The sequence below is a fragment of the Felis catus genome, chromosome D2 (genome assembly GCF_018350175.1).
Source record: "Felis catus isolate Fca126 chromosome D2, F.catus_Fca126_mat1.0, whole genome shotgun sequence".
Taxonomy (NCBI): domain Eukaryota; kingdom Metazoa; phylum Chordata; class Mammalia; order Carnivora; family Felidae; genus Felis; species Felis catus.
The window spans coordinates 52,665,865-52,687,849 of record NC_058378.1 but is presented as its reverse complement, the minus strand read 5'-3'; the positions used below and the strand labels follow the sequence as shown (position 1 = coordinate 52,687,849).

General features: G+C 39.5%; 1 protein-coding gene across 4 annotated transcripts in view; it reads left to right on the top strand.

Moving 5' to 3' along the window:
- The window catches only part of IDE (insulin degrading enzyme), a 111,694-nt gene that overhangs the window by 74,467 nt on the left and 15,242 nt on the right, over positions 1 to 21,985 (top strand). For 3 of the 4 annotated variants that reach the window (XM_023240739.2, XM_023240741.2, XM_019813543.3), the window contains exons 12-17: positions 6,457 to 6,559; positions 9,085 to 9,207; positions 11,510 to 11,592; positions 15,525 to 15,669; positions 18,177 to 18,287; positions 19,632 to 19,752. In XM_023240739.2, the coding sequence (XP_023096507.1) occupies positions 6,457 to 6,559; positions 9,085 to 9,207; positions 11,510 to 11,592; positions 15,525 to 15,669; positions 18,177 to 18,287; positions 19,632 to 19,752 (686 nt within the window). Of the gene's footprint in view, positions 1 to 6,456; positions 6,560 to 9,084; positions 9,208 to 11,509; positions 11,593 to 15,524; positions 15,670 to 16,177; positions 16,323 to 18,176; positions 18,288 to 19,631; positions 19,753 to 21,985 lie in introns of all 4 variants that reach the window. The other variant, XM_023240740.2, reaches the window with a different exon arrangement.

Sequence of the window (21,985 nt, the reverse complement as noted above, 5' to 3'; positions counted from 1 at the left end):
CTGAGTCATGCTCTGTTCTGACAGCTCGGAGCCTGGATCCTGCTTCAGATTCTGTGTCACCCTTGCTGTCTGCCTCCCTCCCTCTCCCTCTCCCTCTCCCTCTCCCTCTCTCTCTCTCTCTCTCTCTCTCTCTCTCATAAACATTTAAAAAAATAAAATAACACAGACTGCATGTAATCACAATTAAAGTCCTAATAGCCTTTTTTTCTTTTAGAAATTGGTAAGCTGATTTCAAAATACATATGGGTATACAAAGGACCTAGATTAGCTATAATACTCTTGAACATAAAAACAAAAGTTGGAGGACTTGAACTACCAGATTTGAAGACTAACTAAAGCTACATTAGTTAAGACATTGTGCATTGGCCTAAGGATCCAAGAGAAATCATTAGAATAAAACAGAGTCCAGAAATAGAACCACACATATATGTTCAGTGGACATCTTTTTTATATGGTAAACACATAACATAAAATTTATAGTCTTAACCATTTTTAAGTGTCCAATTCTGTAGTATATTCATAGTGTGGTAAAAGAGGTTTCCAGAACTTTTTTACCTTGTAAAACTGAAACTGTACCCATTAAACAGCTCCTCTTTTCTCCCTCCTACCATCCCCTGGTAACCCCCGTTCCACTTTCTGTTTCAATGAATTTGACTGCTAACATACCTAGAATAAGTGGAATCATACAACATATCTTTATTTCACTTAGCATAATGCCTAAGTTTCATCTATGTGGTAGTGTGAGATGGGATTTCCACTTTGCCATATTAAACCTACAAATAAAGCTATAGTCTTTGCCACATGCCTTGCTTAAGTCATAAATAAGTCTTTGGGAGGAGTTGTTCTTTCTGAATGTATGCAGGTCCTAGTGATAACTGTCTTCTTGTCTAATGTTTGGTAGACTGACAGGTGACTAGAATCTAAACCACTGGCCTAGGCTTTTTTTAGGCTCCACTCCTTTCCCTTTCTGAAAGTCAGAGCATTTATCCATCTCCATCTTTTCTGCCTTTTCTCCTGTCCTCCAGTATTTCTAAAAGGTGTTGGGCATTGATCCTACTGGGATTTATTAGTTGCCTAAGCATCAGAGAGTATGATCTGCATTGGAGATGTGAATTCATTTGAGCCACTTTGGCTGATTCACTCACTAACCCTGGCCTGGGTTTCAGCCAGGGGATTGGTCCACCTTTGCAGTTTAAAGACCCATAAATTCTAAATCAGTATTCAAATTCTAATTCAGTAGTCTTGTCATCTGCTATCCTGAGACCAGTGTATCGCATTTTGCTTTAGGTCATTTTGCTTTATGAGTTCTTCCCAGGTAAAAACTGTGTTTTTCTTGAAGTGCCTGGGTGGCTCAGTCGGGTAAGCATCCAACTTCAGCTCAGGTCATAGTCTCGGGGTTCATGAGTTCCAGCCTTGTGTCAGGCTCCGTGCTAACAGCTCAGCCTGGAGCCTGCTTCGTACTCTGTGTCTCTTTGCCCCTCTCCTGGTAGCACACACGCGTGGACTCTCTCGCTGTCTCTCTCTCTCTCTCTCTCTCTCTCTCTCTCTAAAAAATAAATAAACATTTTTTTTTAAAAAACCTGTTTTTCTCAGATTCAGGCTGTCAGGGCTCAATAAAGGTTGAATTCTCTAAGCATTTAGCCTAAACTTTCTTTGATTCCTTCTTTCTTTTTTTTTTTATTTTATTTTATTTTTTTTAATTTTTTTTTCAACGTTTTTTATTTATTTTTGGGACAGAGAGAGACAGAGCATGAACGGGGGAGGGGCAGAGAGAGAGAGGGAGACACAGAATCGGAAACAGGCTCCAGGCTCCGAGCCATCAGCCCAGAGCCTGACGCGGGGCTCGAACTCATGGACTGCGAGATCGTGACCTGACTGAAGTCGGACGCTTAACCGACTGCGCCACCCAGGCGCCCCTGATTCCTTCTTTCTTAAGAAACCTTTTTAAAAAGTGTCTTTTAGCATTTTTCATGAACCTCAATTTCTTCAGCACTTTGGCCTTCCTGTCGCTATTCTTTTGGTTTTTTTTTTTTTAAGTTTTATTTTTATTTGTTTTTGAGAAAGATAAATATTTTTGAGAAAGATACCAAGAGCAGATTGGGGAGGGGCAGAGAGAGGAGACAGAATCCCAAGCAGAGCCGGACAGAATCTGTCAGCACAGAGCTTGATGCCGGGCTTGAACTCACGAACTGTGAAATCATGACCTGAGCTGAAATCAAGGGTCAGACACTTAACTAACTGAGCCACCCAGGGCGCCCCCCCCCCACCTTTTTTTTAAGTTTTATTTTTATTTACTTCCTGACACTATTCTTTAAGTTTGACTTTGAGTTTCATCAATGGATTTTTTTTGGTACTGTCTTTCTTCTTTGGGGTGTATTTTTTGAAAATATGATTTGATATCACGATATTCTAGAATTCTGGTGGAAGGATAGAGTTCATCTATTTAGAATCCTTATTTAAAAGGTAATGGAACTGAAGCCCAGAGACTTGCCTAATTTAGATCTTAACTGTGATTTTGGCAAGATCTCAAAGAAAGTGAGTCAGAGTATCAGCCAGATTCCAAGTTTCTGATGGCCAGATCTGTGCCCTCTCTACTAATTCTGTTTGAAGTCATCACAACTGCCTGTGAAGCTTCTCCTCGTTCTTGGATGTCATTCCACTTCTCTCTCAGGGATTATTTGCAAAAGTATCATGAGAATTCATACCCTGGGAACCATATTGCCTTTTAATGTCTATGGTCAGGATACTTACTGTTTCTGAATGGGTACTGTCCAGCTTCAATAGCTATTCATTTCCTCTCAACATTTCTAAATGGCTGACTTGAAGTCTGTGGTGAGCATTCATGCTAGGCCACTCTTTCCTTCTCACTGTTATAACTTTCAGTGTGAAAAGAAAAGTTCATTTCTCTCCTATTTCTAAGGACCATGTCAGTACCGTATCAGCAACCAGCTCTCGGTGGATAGAGTTAAAGAATAGCATTGCTCCCACCACCACAAACACACACTTAAAAAACTCAAGACTATTTTTTAGTATAATTAGATTTCCAGCAGATAGTCTAAGGATGCTATAGTATCTGTGCTAGTTTTTCTGAATTGTCTGCAGTTAAATATATTGCAGCTGTCCGTGGCATTCTTAGATTATTGTAACTTCTCTCTTTTTCCCATAACTCAAGTGTTCTTGTGCTTCAACACTCTGCATTTCTAAGTAGATTTGATGTGTATGTACTCTGTCTCTGCTATCACTCCCCTTGCCTACCTCTTATAATTTATTTTTAGATACATAGCCTTTCACTGTATATTTCAGTTTTAAATTCCTCAGTGGCACACCAATTCTTGTTTTGCAAAGGTATCTCTATCAGGCCAGTATTTGAAGTTTGCCTTGTTTGGGGAACTGTGTTTATCTATTTCATATTTGCTTCCTTGTAACATTTCAAATGTTACCCATACGCTTTACCTGGGTATGCAGCCGTCTCAGTCCCTTAGGATTGCAGCTGACCAATCTCCCTTCTTCTCCCCCTTTTAACTTGCCTGTTGCTAAGCAGTGTCCAGCCTCTGCTGCTCTCTATGTCACATAGTCATCCTCCAAAGCATATGGCAGCTTTACCTGAACCTTTTCACTTTCTCTCTCAGAACAGAGTTTACAGTTTTCTTGTTTCAGGGGGCATGTCCACTACCAAATGAATGCTTCAGTGTTCACAAGTTATAATCAGTTACTTCATTATTCTGATGCATGGGCTGTCATTCAGGGAAACCAAAGCCATCTATGTAACAAGCTTTTCCAGAATCAAGCATCTCATGGAAGAGAAGATGGTAACACCACCTCGCTACCAGGTTATTTAACTTCCTAACACAATTTTCAGAAGTCTCCTTTAGAATCAGTCCATTCATTCTCTAGGAAGTGAGCAAGAGTGGAAGCATTTTCTAGGACTGAGTCTTAGCAGACCCTGTCATGTATTGAATGAATGTCCTTAAGAAACATTACATACCCTTCATGTGGCCCTGTGAGGAGGAGGAGGAGGAGGAGGAGGAGGAGGAGGAGGAGGAGTTGTTGTTGTTGTTGTTGTTGTTGTTGTTGTTGTTGTTCTTCTTCTTCTTCTTCTTCTTCTTCTTCTTCTTCTTCTTCTTCTTCTTCTTCTTCCTCCTCCTCCTCCTCCTCCTCCTCCTCCTCCTCGTCGTCCTCCTCTTCTTCTTCTTCTTCTTCTTCTTCTTCTTCTTTTAATGGTTTCTGCCTGCATTTTTTTCCTTTTTTTAAATTTATTTTTAAATTTACATCCAAATTAGGTAGCATATAGTGCTATAATGATTTCAGGAGTAGATTCCAGTGATTCATCCCCTGTGTATGACACCCCAACAATTGTCCTCCTTAATACCCCTTACCCATTTAGACCATCCCCCCACCCATAACCCCTCCAGCAACCCTGTTTGTTCTCTGTATTTAAGAGTCTCTTATGTTTTGTCCCCTTCCCTGTTTTTATATTATTTTTGCTTCCCTTCCCTTAGGTTCATCTGTTTTGTATCTTAAATTCCTCATATGAGTGAAGTCATATGGTATTTGTCTTTCTCTTACAGGCTAATTTTGCTTAGATACCTTCTAGTTTCTAATTTCTTCTAATTTCACTCAGATACCTTCTAGTTCCATCCACGTAGTTGCTAATTGTGGCCTTGTGAGTTCTATATACACTCTACATATACCCTGCAAGAGGAATTCTCAAACTGCCAAACATGGATCATTTCTCTGGACATGATAACAGAACTCTTTCATCCATTAAACCCTATGATTTCTCACTTGTTTCTGTGGAATATATTCTTATTTAGCATGTTTTCTAGAACTGGCAGTGGTCAATGGCAGCTTGAATACCTTCAGCTGGTAGATTAGTCAGTCATGCTAACAGGTTAGTCGGATTGCTTATATCTACCCTAAAGCAGGTGATAAAGACCAAGTCTAGCTAGCCAGGTAGAGTATTTCATCTAGAATAAATAAGAAGTTGACAGTAATTCAGACAGTCAGGCATTGAAGTTGGGAAGGTGTGATGAGGGACAGGAACACAAAGATTTGGAAGATGGTTGGGTATTCAGTAGAGAGGAGTTTTCATTGCAAGTACTGGGCTTTCAGCTGTGAGGCAGACATTCAGAGGCTGGAACCAGACCTCTGAGAGGATGGGTGAGAACAAGTAGGAGCATACCTAGACCTTGTTATTGAAATTGGGACGTAAAAGAGAAGTGGGACCAGTAACAGGACTGACTTAGCTCTACCTTTTTTCCCTGAACTTTTTTTTTTTCCCTTCTGACTTCTGGGCTGTTTCTATTTTCCCATCAATGAAAGCTTTTAACAAACCAGAAGATAGAGAGGTGTTTCTTGGTCTCGTTTCCTTCACCTCTAGCAATAGGAAGGGCAATGTATATGTATTAAATGCATATGATGGTAGTATGTGGTAGGGAAAAAACATAGAGCACAAACTTAGCAAATAATAATATGAGTGTGTTTTTGGGTTTTTGGATATCTGGATGAGCCAACAAGGGTTTTTGGGGTTTTGTTTGTTTGTTTGTTTTTGTGGGTTTTTGGGTTTGGTTTGGTTTGGTGGGGGTTTTTTTTGTTTTTTTTGTTTTTGTTTTTGTTTTTTGCCATTTTTGTTAACACTGGGCCTCAGCTGTTCCTGGGAAGGAATACTTTGTTTTGCTTTTTTTAAGACTATTTTCCAACTGAGTTTGTTCAGTATTTTTCCCTAGCTACTCTTCTTTAAAAATTTTAGTTGGTAGCATATCCACAAGACTCCTGTACACAGTTTTTCACTTTAAAAATGATGGGCTCTGGGGCACCTGGGTGGCGCAGTCGGTTAAGCGTCAGACTTCAGCCAGGTCACAATCTCGCGGTCCGGGAGTTCAAGCCCCGTGTCGGGCTCTGGGCTGATGGCTCAGGGCCTGGAGCCTGTTTCCGATTCTGTGTCTCCCTCTCTCTCTGCCCCTCCCCCGTTCATGCTCTGTCTCTCTCTGTCCCAAAAATAAATAAAACATTGAAAAAAAAATTTATAAAAATGATGGGCTCTAACCAAAGGATAACAGAGACTATGGCCAGAAACCTCTATACTTCATTCCTTGTTTTGACTAAACATTATAGGACTTACTGGGTCTTAGAGGCCCACCATATTCTTGGATATTATTTACATTTTCATGGCACTTGGGTGGTTCAGTCAGTTGAGTGTCTGACTCTTGATTTTGGCTCAGGTCATGATCCCAGGGTTGTGGGATCAAGCCCTGTGTCAGGTTCCACAATGAACTTGATGCCTGCTTAAGATTCTCTCTCTCCCTGTGCCCCTCTCTCCCACTTAGGCACGCTCTTTCTCTCTCTCTCTCTAAGATAAAAATTAAAAAAACATTTTCAGGAGTCAGGCTCTAGAAATGCATATATACAACATGAGTTTATAAGGTTTTTTTATTTGTTTTTTCCATTTATCTTTAGGGTTGCGATAGTTTCCAAGTCTTTTGAAGGAAAAACTGATCGCACGGAAGAGTGGTATGGAACCCAGTACAAGCAAGAAGCTGTACCAGACGAAGTCATTAAGGTAGGGTTCAGTCATCTGTGAATAAACTTGGCATTGTGAGGGGCACCCAAGAATATGAGCTCCCTAGATCAACTCATGGGCCAGTGTGGAGAGTGACGGCCCACAGCTGTCTGTGCTGTCCTGAGCAGTGTGGACAAGGAGATGGAGAGCTAGAGCTTAGGTTTTTGTGTGAAGAAATGGCACTATGGCCACCTTCTCATGTGTCTGTTAGACCGTCAGGGCTGAAAGCAGACCCTCAGCCTCATGCAGTCAAAGATCATTGAAGTCCAAAGTACACAGAGAAGCAAAGGCACCAAAACAGGCAAGAAGAGATGGAAGTAGCATGAAAAACAGATACAAGGGCTCCAGAGGGCTCACCGTCGTGCTGGGTGTGCAGCTGGGAATAGTCTCTGGGATTCGCACAGTCTTCACTTTAGGAGGTGCCATATTGTATGCCTCATTATTGTGTCATTGCTCTTTTTGTCAATGTAAGGGAATTAGAATTTGTTTCAAAACAGCTGTGTTTAGGTAGTATGTTACCCCATTCATAAGTAGTGAAGCTTTTGTTTATGAGTCTTAACCTACTTGTCTAGTACTTTTTAGTTTTCATTGTTATTGTAGCTTTGATATTGTCCTTTATTTGTGGGAAAACACCAGAAAGCCTTGCTCTGACTAGGTTCTAGTTAAACTTGAATAATGGACATTTCTTAAATGTACTTGTATAATGACAATACAGAAAAAAAGGATAGTTTAAGAAAACCATCGCTCTGACCTATTCACAATACAGAAGGAAATCACTGGAGCCCCTTAGTATATGAAAATATCCATCTAGCTAAACTGAGGAATGCTGATCTCCCATGAATTAATTGTAAAGCAAAAGAGAACCCCTATTCAGCAAGCTCTGTTCATAACAAACCTGCCCCAAATGGGAATTTTTTAAAATAAATTTATCTGGGAGACATCTGGCTGGCTCAGTTGGTAGAGCATGCAACTCTTGATCCCAGAGTTGTGAGTTCAAGCCCCACCTTGGGTGTAGAGCTTACTTAATTAAAAACAGAAGGAAAAACAACAACAAAACCCAAAACAACCCAAATTTATCTGGGAGTTTAGCAGCGAAATTATTTACCATGTGTTTCCCAGCCCTTACTCTTCAGCCATTCGGGAAACTTGCTACTCATAATACGGCCAACATTCCCACCATTCCAGTGCCAAAAAACATAAATGTAGAAACCAAAACAGAATAGAATTGCAGAAGCTGCAAGGCTGTGCTGGATCATCTGAAGACCAAATCGCTGAACCCAGCATCACTGGCAGTGGTGGCCCTTTTTTTTTTTTTTTAACATAATGAGAAGTCTTATAAATTAGAGTCCAACAATCATTGACCTGTGATCTGTCCCACTTACCTTTTGGAACTAGCCCATGGAGCACAGTCAACATGTTGTATCAACCCTGTCCTACAATCCAGACTTAAGTATCCACTTTGTCCTTAACTTTGTGCGTGAATTACTGGTTCACTTAGAAGTTCACATGATCGTTGGGAGAGTGGTGGAGCAGGCCTTAGGAAGCAGTACTAAAGTGAAAGAAACCCTTTTTTTTTTTTTATTTAATATTTGCTCATTAGATTTATTTATTTATTCATTTATTTTTTATTATATGAAATTTATTGTCAAATTAGTTTCCATACAACACCCAGTGCTCATCCCAAAAGATGCCCTCTTTAATACCCATCACCTCCTCTCCCCTCCCTCCCACCCGCCATCAACCCTCAGTTCTCAGTTTTTAAGTCTCTTATGCTTTGGCTCTCTCTCCCACTCTAACCTCTTTTTTTTTCTTTTTTTTTTCCTCCCCCCCCCCCCCGCCCCCCCATGGTTTTCTGTTAAGTTTCTCAGGATCCACATAAGAGTGAAAACATATGGTATCTGTCTTTCTCTGTATGGCTTATTTCACTTAGCATAACACTCTCCGGTTCCATCCACGTTGCTACAAAGGGCCATATTTCATTCTTTCTCATTTGCATGTAGTACTCCATTGTGTATATAAACCACAATTTCTTTATCCATTCATCAGTTGATGGACATTTAGGCTCTGAAAGAAACCCTTTAATCTAGTTTTCAAGCCATACATGCAAGTAACTTAGTGCAGCTGAAAGTTTAATTATTTTATAAATGACCTACTATCTATCAATTGCAAGAATATATCCTTTTCCAGATTATTCTCCATTCTTTAGGGAGCTAGAGCAAACGTGATCTTCATATGGACCAGGTAGTCTCTCAGTGTTCTGAAGTCTCAGATTGCCCCTTAATCTCAGCTAGTCATTTTGGAAATATGTAAAGAGGAAAGACAGGTAAGTGTAAAATCTTGACTAGTAAAAGAGAGACCAACTCAAGTTTCACGAAAAGCCGTCAGTGGATTTGGAAATGGAAAAGGAAAGCTGTGTGACGTATCCCCTTAATATTTGCCTAGACATTAAGCAAAGGGACTATTTTACACTCTTCAGCGCAACTCTAATTGCTTTTGTGTGTGTGTGTTTTTCATTATTCATCCAGAAATGGCAAAATGCTGACCTGAATGGAAAATTTAAACTTCCAACGAAGAATGAATTTATTCCTACGAATTTTGAGATTTTATCATTAGAAAAAGAAGCAACACCATACCCTTCTCTTATTAAGGTAACATGTTAGAACTGGTGATTTTTTTTTTTTAATGCTTATTTATTTTGAGAGAAGGGGTCGTAGAAAGAGAGTGTAGGAGAGGAGCAGAGAGAGGTAGAGAGAGAGAATCCCAAGCATGCTCTGCACTGTCACTGCAGAGCCCAATCCAGTGCTTAAACTCATGAACTGTGAGATCATGATCTGAGCCGAAACCAAGAGTCGGATGCTTAATCGACTAAGCCACCCAAACACCCTTAGAATCAGTGATTTTTAAATTTAGGAGATGCACCTATTACACGGAAGGGATAGAGAGATGATTTCTTGCATTTGGTACTAGGTTGTTTTGGGGGGCTCACATCCTAAGAGCTAACGGAAAGTTGTAGAGAATAACTGTTAAGAAATATTAAAAGGCTAGAAATGTTAAAGCAAACAAACTACTAAAGAATTTAGAATCTAGGGGTATTGTTTTCTTTGCAGAAAAAAAAAAGATAAATCTAGGCTACAACCACAAATCTACTGAAAGTTATCGGCCTCCTTTCCATAGTCACTGAAGACCCAGTAGGAAGTGGAAGTTAGAGAACTGCATCGTGAAAGTTAGAGATAAAGAAAATCTCTAAATCCTGGAGTAGAGCATATCCAAGGGTAGCTGTTGGATTTCCTGCCCTTGAAAATAATTCTCATTTTGGTAGAATGGCTCTAGGAAATTGATGAGAACAAGGAATATAGGAAGTTAATAAGCCAGTGAAAAGGGTGATTGAGAAATGGGGCGCTTTTTTTCCCCCCTTTTTCAGAATGTTCTTTTTGTGTCATTATTTCACACCTTGAGCAAATTGTGTGGAAAAATGGATCAAATTATTAATACACATCCTCTTTCCTAAATTCTCTTTCTAAACTCACCACTGTAGACACACATCTTTCTTCTTATTTTCTTCAAAGGACCTAACATTTAGATGAACTCAATGAGACAAGAGTGTTTAGAAACTTGAAATTTAATTTATCTCATGCAACTAGATTATTAACTAGACAACCATTTTTCTTTAAAAATGACGTTTGAATGAGTTATAGTTTGGGTTATTCAAAGAGAAAGCTTTTTTACCTCTCCTATTATTTGTTGTTTTATTTTTTCTTAAAAAATTTTTTTTAACATTTATTTTTTGAGAGACAGAAACAGTGTGAGTGGGGGAGGGGCAGAGAGAGACAGAGACACAGAATCTGAAGCAGGCTCCAGGCTTTGAGCCCAATGTGGAGCTCGAACTCACGAACTATGAGATCATGACCTGAGCTGAAGTTGGACACTTAACCGGCTGAGCCACTCAGGCGCTTTGTTTTAAATAGGTCTTCTCAGAGTAATCTACGGAGAACCTTTACATCTCTCATCAGAGTTTCAGGAGTTTTTAATACCCTATGAGTGAAGTAGAGAGTTAAGGTAGTGGGTTATTTGTTCATTCTTGACTGTGTTAGTTATCCACTACTGCATCATAACAAATTCCTCCCAAATTTTAGCAACTTAATGTTTATTTTTATCTGCATGCAATTTCTGAGGATCAGAAATCTGGAAGTGGCTTAGTTGGGTGGTTCTGGCTCAGGGTCTCTCATTAGGTTATAGTCCAGCTGTTGAGTGAGGCTTCAGTCATCTGATGGCTCAACTAGGGCTGAAGGATTTTCTTCTAAATTCAGTTGTGTGGTTGTTGGAAGGCCTTAGTTCTTCACATGGGCCTCTCCATAGAGTTGTTTGACTTGGAAGCTGGCTTCCTCCAAAGTGAGTGATTCAAGAGAGAAAGTGGGTGATCAAGATGGAAACTACAATGTCTTTTAGGATCTAATCTCAGAGCTACCCTGCCATCACTTCTGTCATAGTCTGTTGGTCACGTAGACCAATCCTGGTTCATTGTGGGAGAGAGGACTATACAAGATGTAAATGCCAGCAGGCAAGGATTGCTGTAGCTCACCTTGGAGGCTGGCTGCTATACCCCCCTAAGGACCCCTGCGTCTGCCTCCCAATGTTCAAAAATACAGGGACAGGACAGTTGGAATTGGCTTCTCCAGCCTATCCCTTCCTCTACTGTGTCCCCATCCCCCCAGCCCCCACACCCGGGGAGACAGAAGGGTGATTTCTCTCTGCTACCAGGATCAGCAGTTTTCTCTTTTCACCTTCCCACCTGGTGACCCTCTGAGTTTGTTTCAAGGCCATAAGACAGCAGCCTCTGCAGAACAAAATTCTCAGCAGTGCCTCTGTCCTACTCCTCTTGAAGTATGATTTGATTGAGCTTTTTGCAGAATGTGCCCGTATTTCCCTAACCAAATTGTTTCTCCATCACAGGATACAGCTATGAGCAAACTCTGGTTCAAACAAGATGATAAGTTTTTCTTGCCAAAGGCTTGTCTCAACTTTGAATTTTTCAGGTATGTAAAATGAATGTAGCTACAGAGTTTCTTATAAAAATCAACAGTCACATTCCTAAAAGTTTTCTTCATGTCAACGGACCCATGTATAGAAGTAAAAGAAACTAGAGTTCTGTGGCTGGGGCCAGGGAAGGCTGCTGCTGGTAAGGGATATCGTGAAAGCCAAGGTTGTCAATTCTTCCTTTGCATTGATGAACACACCCTTTAACTGACATGATTTATGCTAGCCACTAGGAGGGCCTTCCTAACTTTCAGGACTTTGGAGCCTGGGGAGGCTGTAGACTCACCCAGAAATTTTGTTGAGAAATTTCACATTTGGGTGTGTTCTGTTGTAGTTTTGGTTTTGTATTCCTGAAATTTCCCCAGAGGAAGAGGTAGTAGTTCCTAAATGACTTTGAGTCTCTTCCAGCCCTTTAAACGTCAGAAGCCCTTAGATACTGCTTTCTCTATTCCTGGCTTTGTTACTTAAAAACAATTTAATTAAAAAGGAATGTTTTTTACTAAACATTAAAAAAATGTTTAGTAACATTTATGAATACTACTGTTGGAATGATTTCTCAGTATAAATCTGGAGTTCATCTGTCTCCTTTTATTTATTTGTAAAGTGTATCACCCAGTTCAAATTTTACTTTGTGAGTTTACACTTCATAATTTTTTATTTAAAATTCAGTGGTGTGTGTTTATGAAATAAACCTATCATCATGTCCATTTCTTCACTGGATTATTTGTTTTTTGGGTGTTGAGTTTGTTAAGTTCTTTATAGATTTTAGATACTAACCCTTTATCTGATACGTCATTTACCAATATCTTCTCCCATTCCATCGGTTGCCTTTTAGTTTTGCTGATTGTTTCCTTCGCCGTGCAGAGGCTTTTTATTTTGATGAAGTCCCAATAGTTCATTTTTGAAACCTATCATCATGTAATAATGTTCACTAAATTTTATTTGGAAGACTTGACATGAAATTAAAACGCAGTGCATTTTAAATGTTTTGGAAAAGGGGGCGAGAATCTCTGAATAGAAAGTTGGTATTTTGCCAGCATGAACTGCTGAGATTGCAGGGATGTAAACATTGAAGAAGCTGGAGATTTGTAGACTTGTCTGGAGCTGCACTGAGATTGTTTATTTTTTATACTGAACATGAACTGTCCAGCTATGGCTTGTTGGTAAAGCTCGTTTATTTTTTGATACTCATAGTGATGTTTGTAACATCCCAAGCAGCTTGTCGCCCCTGTGCCATTTGACTTCTGTGATTATGAATTTCTTTACGGTACATTTTGAGAAACTATTTGATATTTTTGCATTCTCTAACTGGCCTATACTGTTGTTAGAATTAAAAATGTCTGCTTCCCAAAAGACCCTCTTTCTGTGTTCTGGTCTTCCTAGAGGTCACACTGCTAGGTTTCTTGACATTTTCTATGTGTGTGTACTTTTTAATCTTTTCAGAAATTGGATTATGTTATGCGTACTTAGTTACAGTTTTAAAAACTCTGCTCCATATTTAAGCATATAGCACCTGAATACAATATAATATTTATTAAAATTTTTTTTAAATGTTTGTTTATTTTTGATGGAGTGTGAGAGGGGGAGGGGCAGATAGAGAGGGAGACACAAAATTCGAAGCAGGCTCCAGGCTCTGAGCTGTCAGCACAGAGCTTGATACAGGGCTCGAACCCACAAACCGTAAGATCATGACTTGAGCTGAAGTTGGACGCTTAACTGACTGAGCCACCCAGGTGCCCCCAAAACAATATTTTTTAAATGAACAAATGAACCAGAATTTAAGCGTTGCAGTTGAATCATGTTCTCTTTTACACCTCACCAGCACAGCTGCTGTGCACATAGCATTTTAGGATATGTCTTGGAATTACATTCAGAGCTTGAGCCATATGGCTTTGAGCTCCCAGATTTGTATTTTTCTGGCTTTTCACTTCTACCTAAGATTGCCATATAGGTGTCTGTGGGCCTAAGCCCTTTCTAGAGTCCCTTTTATTTGATAATTTTGCTTTTCAGAGTTGTGCTGTGCGTTTCTGAGCTGCTGTTTGCCTAAAGAAGGAAGTGTGTCATCATATAGAATACAGTACTTAAAAAAGTTCAGTGACAGGACGTCCATTTAGATTTCCCAGATGGAGAAAGTTTATATAGTTACAGAGTTTTCTCTTTGATTTTTAAAATAATTTTTTCTAGTGTTTATTTATTTTTGAGAGAGAGAGACAGAGTGTGAGTGGAGGAGGGGCAGAGAGAGGGAGATACGGAATCCGAAGCAGGCTCCAGGCTCCAAACTGTCAGCATAGAGCCGGACGCAGGGCTCAAACCCATGAACTATGAGATCATGTCCTGAGCCGAGTCAGACACTTGAGCCACCCAGGCACCCATCTCTTTGGTTTTTAATTTTCTAAGCGGCTAAGCCTCTTTCTCCTATTTTTGCTTCATTATCAGCTTTGATAAAATTACTGGCTTTGCTAGCAGTACATTGGTTATATTTACTGTGCTACAGATAGAGTGAAACTAATTTGCCGCCAAACAAGCCAAGCAGGCACCTGGCCTCGGGTCCTTTACACTGGCTGTTTTCTCAACTTGCCCACCCAGATGTCCCCAGAGCTCGCTCCTTTGCTTTCTTCAGGTCTAGGCCCACATGTCACCTTATGAGAGAGGCATTGATTAACTATCGTATGTAAATTAGCAATCTTCCTATCCTACCATCATCACCCTTCATTCCTATTCCTCTTACTCTGCTTAATTTTTCTTCACAGCACTATCCCCACTTGACATATTAAAATTTATTCTCTCCTCCAATTAGACTGTTAAACTCTGTGAGGTCAGAGACTTTGCCTGATTTGTTTCTTCTTTATTCTCAGTACCTAGAGAAGAGCCTAGCACTGGGCTCTTCTGATCTATACGTGCTTATATGTATTATAATAGTAAGTGTGTGATACATATTTGTTGAGTGAATGACTCTTGCTTGCTTGTCCTAAAGGTGAGCAGTGTCCTATAATCAAATGAGTAGATCACTTGACTTGGATTTGAATCCTAATTCTGCCACTACCAGCCCAGGTGACAACATAAGGAAAACTGTTTCTTATTTGGGAAATGATTTAAGTTAGGTGGATCTCTGTGGCCCTGTTTAGCTCTTGCACTCTCTTATTGTTTCCTCTTTTTGCTGGTTCTTCTTCACCTAAGTTGGGTTTTTTTGTTTTTTGTTTTTTCTTTAATTTTAATATTTTTTCTTAGCTCGGGCTGCAGTTATATAGTGGGAATTATCAATTATTTTACTGACAGTGCTCTAGCTTTATTGGTTTTGGTAGAAACTCAGATAAGCTAACATTTCACAGGTGTCCATAAACTTTCTCTTTTAAGTTCAGAAACTTCACAGCATACAAACTTCTCAGTCTCATACTCCTGTCCGCCAAGGGTATGGCTTTCTTGGAGGAGGACATGAAAATGCCAGATGAGCTCTGTCCGGCCATGCCTTCCTTCTTTTGATTTTTATTTATTCATTTTAAGTAACCTCTTCGCCCAGCGTGAGGCTTGACCTCACAACCCCATGATCATGAGTCGCATGTTCCATCCACCAGCTGAGCCAGCCAGGGGCCCCACCATGCCTCCTTCTATGAGCCTCAACACAGGCATGCCTCGTGGCCTGTTCCCACTCCTTACCTGCCCTGCATTTCTGACTCATCAGTCTGGCCACACCATCTGGGGTCAACAGTTGCTTCTCCCTCCTCACCACCACCAGCACACTTGGCATATTTCAGGCTTCTTTTTCAGACATCTTGTTTTTTTCCCCCTCCTGAGAAGAACAGACTCAAGAATTCAAACCATATCTTCAGGAAATTATATTAACCGATAATTCAGTTTCTTGATCCATCTCGAAAGGCCACATCACATTGGGAAGTAATAAATCAGCTATTTTACTGTCAACATTTTCTTCCAGCCCATTTGCTTATGTGGACCCCTTGCACTGTAACATGGCCTATTTGTACCTTGAGCTCCTCAAAGACTCCCTCAACGAGTATGCATATGCAGCAGAGCTAGCAGGCTTGAGCTATGACCTCCAAAATACCATCTATGGGATGTATGTAAGTACCCACGTCTTAGAGCCTTCCACTCATCAACATTTTTTTATATTGATTTGATGGAAGCGTTTTTGATTGAGGGTATGAGTTTAATTTCTTTTTAAAAATATTTATGGCTAATCATATTTTCTCATTTAATTTTTAAGTTCACTCTTATTCTAAGTATTCAGCATTACATTCACATTATGCAAATTCTCCTTGATTTCTGTTCTGTTTTTTTTTTTTGTTTTTTTTTTTTTTAACATCTTTCATCAGATTGTCACATTTTTCTCCTCAAACAAAATTGGACCCTGACTTAGGTTTAGATCTCATCCGTTCTTTATGTGAAATCTTGGTCTTTGACAACAGAATGAAGTCTTCCTGCCATTGTTAAAACATAAGGTTGGCCTATTCTGTTTCCCTAGAAATTCAGATCATGAGGCTGCATATCCATACTCTTCGGTCATGTTTCTTCATTACCATGCCACTGCTTGAGGTATCAAAGCATTTCTTTTGTTTTTCTTTTTGTTAGTCGCTACATTTATGCTGATCCTCTCCATTGCAACATGACATACCTGTTTATCAGGTTATTGAAGGATGATTTAAAAGAGTATACATATGCAGCACGCCTCTCAGGTTTGAGCTATGGCATTGCATCAGGAATGAATGCAATACTTGTAAGTAAAATGAAAACCAAAGAAAAGGCACCACACCATTTAAGCATTATGTTGAGCTTGGGAAAACTATTAACTTCTGCATTTTTAAACAAGAAGGTTGATGGTTTTTTCCTTGCACCTTTTTAGTGATTGAAGAACTGAAATTAGTATTGCTTTCACTAATGAATGACTTAGTAGCATTTAGTGCAACTTGTGAACATGTATGTGTGCTACATTTATTTGCATGTTCCTCTGCTTGAAATGTTTAACCTATTAATTCTGAAAGCATGTTGTCCTTTCCATGTGCTTGAGTGTATTAACATCTGTAAGTGAAAAATATCTGTAGTTATTGTTGTGGTGCTTGAATTTTACTCAAATATAAGCTTCCTTTATTTTTGCTGACAGTAGAAAGCTCCTGTGTCCAAGTACATTTGATGTTTTCATTTAGTTTATTTTGTAGCATGCACCATTAACTACTTTTAAGTGTGTTTTAAAATAAGCATTATTAAAAACATCCCAAGAAATAACTAGATCCTTGCTCCTGAAACTATTTCTGATGTGTTTCCAAACCTTTATCTCATTTTCAAATTAACATCCCTTGTATGGCACACATTCATCTTCACTTTTCTTGAAAAAATACTGTATGTTTTAGTAACAACTGCAGTGAGAGCATGTGCTGTGTACTCCTCTTTATAAATTCTTATACAAAAGGTTTTAGGGTTTTAAAATTGTATTTTGCAGTGCTTTTCTTTCTTTACACAAGTAAATTTTCTGGTGGCTTTTATTTAACGTGTAAGAGTGTATGTAACCATTTTCAGAATCTAGGGAAATTTGAAGCTCAGAGATCAAAAATAAACTCCAAATAGAAAAGTAATAATCTGTTTATTTTTTGCTCTTGACCTTTAGTAGCATATTACCATTAAAATAAATAATTTTTAATTTATGACAAAATGAGCTTTCTACTAGTTGTCAGTCTATTTCCCATGGTACGTGATGTGCTCACCATGGCCGTGATGACCTTCTCTCCTGCTGAGGTTCTTGCCTGTCATTCTGTATAAGGCAGAGGCTTTCATAGACCTTCCACATGCAGTGCGCCCTCTATTGCTGTGGATGCCACCATGTGGAAATAAAATAATAGGCCTCCCCTGCTTTTCGAATGCAGTGCTTTCGGAGATCATTAGAGTATATTGTCCCACGGTAAAATCCTGATAGTACAGTGTGTCCTCACTGTACATCATTGGCTTTTGATACATCAGCAGAATTCATCAAACAAGCATCTGTATGGATCCTGTTTGGGCAACATTGAATGACAAAAATGGCAAAATGCCACAAGAATGTATACACATGCACAAAATTAGGGCTGCCTGATTTCTCCAGAAATGATTTTTAAAATATTAAAATATTTTAATATAAACAATTTGGGGACATACCTAACAGTTGGCTAGATAATACTACCTGTGATTTTTAACCTTCTTATCACATCTACAAAAACCTTAAGCCTGCTATTCCTTAGAAATTATTTTTGAAGATTAAACTTGAAACACATTCTGTAATTTTGATTTAATGGGAGCTTGAATGTCAATGATGTGATATGTTCTGTGTTAGTTTGGCATCAGGTGAGTTTTCCTACTGTTGACTTTGGTTAGGAACAGCAAAATTAGGCTTTTAGATTATTAGTAAATAAAGATGGTTAATGTTTTCTTCCTAAGTGTTAAACTATTTGAGAAGATCAATTAGTCGACTTTATTTCATTTTTATTTTAATATGCTGGGCTTTGGGCTTTTCTAAATGTTTAAAAATCAAGCTTATGGTGTTTATTTGGAAGTTTTTTTGGTGATGTTTTTAGACTTCTAATACCCTGAACTCTTTTTGTAGCTCTCGGTGAAAGGTTATAATGACAAGCAGCCGATTTTGCTAAAGAAGATTATTGAGAAAATGGCTACCTTTGAGATTGATGAAAAAAGATTTGAAATTATCAAAGAGGCGGTAAGTGTTCTGAACTCATTTTTGTAATTTTGCCACATAATGAACATTTTAAGAAAAATGAGGGGATGGCTGGGTGGTTTAGTAGGCTGAGTGTCAGACTCTTGATTTCAACTCAGGTCATGATCCCAGGGTTGTGGGATCAAGCCCCGCGTCAAGCTCTGCACTGAGCATGGAGCCTGCTTAAGATTCTCTCTGTCTGTCTTTCTTTCCCTCTGTCTCTCTCCCCCCCCTCTTTCCCTCCCTACCCCTCCCCCCCTCTCCATCTGCCCCTCTCCCCTACTTGAGTGTGCTCTCTTCCTCTAAAAAAAAGAAAAGAGGAGGAAAAGCCCTATTAACCATGTGCCACTCCTCTCACCCTGTCTTTGTTAAAGCCTGTGCTCTATCCAGAAAGAAAGCCTGGGAGACTCAGGGACACCTGACCCCCAAGAGCTGGAGAGGTTGCAGCACTGACTTTCAGAGAGAAGCCTGAGGGCTGTGAAGGACCCCTTGAAAGTTTTATCCAGCCTTTACTTTAGAAGAACACATGGTTCTGCTGGCTAAGGTCTGCCTACCATGAGAACCTTGTCACATTAGGGCAGACTGTTTAGGCTTGATGTGTCTTCCACTTAAACTCAACTCACAGTAAGCCTGATAATGGAAATAAGGGATGGATAGCTATTTTAAAAGCCAAACTGTGACATTAATTGTACATCCTCCAAAAAATTAACGTTTTCAAATGTAGTTTTTGGATGAAGATCCAATATTTTATGTATGTAAGTGGACATGTTGCTTGCTTATGGAGACTTTTGGAATGGCCTTATGGTACAGAATCAAAGGATACCAAAAGCTGGAAGCCCTGAATACTAGAGATGACTCTCTGAGAGAGAAAAAATGTCCCATAGTGAAGACACTTAGGACACAAGTCAGATGCTGGGGATAAAGCAGCAGCCTGGAGAAAGGAAAACATGCCCTTTAATTTAAGGATCAGAGAGGAGTAAGCCCCATTCTAAAGTACCTCACTTCAAGGGGAGCCTGGGTGGCTCGGTCGGTTGGGTGTCTTCGGCTCAGGTCGTGATCTGGCAGGTCATGGGTTCGAGCTCCGCATGGGGCTCTGTGCTGTCAGCGTGGAGCCTGCTTCAGATCCTCTCCCTCTCTCTGCCCCTCCCCTGCTCTCTCACTCTCTTTCAAAAATAAATATTAAAAAATAAAAAATAAATTACCTCACTTCAAAAGGAGAAAGCAGCAGATACTCGTGCATCCCAGTAACACATGATTTATGCAAAATGAAGTTTGATTATAGTTGATCTTTTTAAATGATTGTAAAAGGACTTCTAAAATGAATGGACCCGTGTCTCTCTTGACTAGTACATGCGATCTCTTAACAATTTCCGAGCTGAGCAGCCTCACCAGCATGCCATGTACTACCTCCGCTTGCTGATGACTGAAGTGGCCTGGACTAAAGATGAATTAAAAGAAGCCCTGGATGGTGAGACTCTTTTTGTACTTATAACCCTGTACATTTTTTCCTAAAATCATTTTGATCTATCTCGATACCTAGTGTTTATGCTTTCTAATATTTCTAATAACTTGTAGTTTTATTAAAGCCAGCTGTGCATCCTTTTTATCGAAATGAAAACAGTGGTGGCCTTTGAAGTGGCTTTCGTGTTCAGGCTGTTAAGCCACATTTGCTGCTTTCAGCCTGGACCCATAGCAGTTAGTTATTACTGTTCATAGATTTCTGCAGATGACTGAAGGTTTTGACCAGAACACTTACCTTGTTAATATTGAAGTTTTCAGAAGAAGAAAAAAGGGCTGAGCTTGAAAGTCTTGTCACACAGGAAGAGTACTCAGTTATCTTTAGATCTGTTCAGTTAAAAACTGGAAAATGTGGGGCGCCTGGGTGGCTAAGTGGGTTAAGTGTCCGACTTCGGCTCAGGTCATGATCTGACAGTTTGTGGCTTCAAGCCCCTCATCAGGCTCTGTGCTGACAGCTCAGAGCCTGGAGCTTGCTTGGGATTCTGTGTCTCCCTCTCTCTCTGCCTCTCCCCGTCTCATGCTCTGTCTCTCTCAAAAATAAACATTAAAAAAAATTTAAAAACCTGGAAAATGTGTGAAGCCTAAAGAATCATCCTTTGTTGCCTTTTTTCTAAAATCGTAAATCTAGTTTTCAGAGGCTTTGTTTCAATGCCCTAAATTCCTTGAAGGCATGGTTATACCTTCTTTTTATGTTCTTTATTTAATATCTAGTGCAATACTATGTCCTCAACAGGTGTTTAATGAATGCCTATTGAATGGAATGAAATTACCTCAGGATTGTTTTATTAGAAAGAATATAGACTGATAGTACCCTTTATTGTTTTATCTTTTTCACTTCTCAACATTACTTTCCAACTAATCTTTTTTCCCAAATACTCAACAATAAGAGAAAGAATACTGTTGAATTTTTAATGACCTTTTATGACAAGTTCTTACTCATACTTACTATGTAAGTATAATACTTTTGATTTCTTCAGTGACAAATCAAGAGCAAAGTATTGACAATCATCATTTTATTGGTTGCCTCAGGTATTGGATAGGCATATAGGTTATAAAATTCATTAACTAGAACTGATGCATTTTTAATCTGGACAGTTAATATGCTTTTCTTTGCAAAATGTTTGAGTCATGTCTAGTTAATGGGAGAATTTTACCTTTAAAAAAAAAAAGCCCACATAATTGATTTAAAATCTGTTTTAAAAAACCTGAACCTGCGGGGCGCCTGGGTGGCTCAGTCAGTTGAGCAGCCGACTTTGGCTCAGGTCACGATCTCGTGGTCCGTGAGTTCGAGCCCCACGTCGGGCTCTGTGCTGACAGCTCAGCGCCTGGAGCCTGTTTCACATTCTGTGTCTCCCTCTCTCTGACCCTCCCCCGTTCATGCTCTGTCTCTCTCTCTGTCTCTCAAAAATAAACATTAAAAAAAATGAAAAAATAAAATAAAATAAAATAAAATAAAATAAAATAAAATAAAATAAAATAAAATAAAAAACCTGAACCTGCATTTATCATAATCAAAAAGCAAAAGTTCTTAGTTTTTTCCCCCCTTTGTCAGATTGTGGGTCAGATTGTAGGTAAATTGTAAGCAGAATAAGCTCTAAAATATATCCTAGGGATGTGAAACCTAAGATACGTTTTATAAAGGGAAAGCACTGGGACCCCTGGGTGGCTCAGTCGGTTGAGCATCCGACTTCAGCTCAGGTCATGATCTCATGGTCTGTGAGTTCGAGCCCTGCGTCGGGCTCTGTGCTGATGGCTCAGAGCCTGGAGCCTGCTTCGGATTCTGTGTCTCCCTCTCTCTCTGCCCCTCCCCCATTCATGCTCTGTCTCTCTCTGTCTCAGAGATAAAATAAGACATTAAAAATTTTTTTTATATAAAGAGAAAGCACTGTTTTGGTTGACAGTCTCTGCTCAAATAAGCCATCATCTGTTTTGGAACATGTATACTCTTACGGTGATTCAGTACCCCCAATGTGGCTTAATGTGGAGACATTCGTTGACACTCCGTCAACTCTCCAGGTGCCAGAGTAGCAGGAACCTCAGGGTTCAGTGGGTCCAGCAGCTTTTACTGACTGCCTGCTACACACCAGGCCCTAGACTTCAGGGGCTTGAGATAAAAAATGATCAATTAGATGGGGTTTCTTGGATCAAGGAGTTACAGTCTAGTGGCAAAGCATAAATGTGTT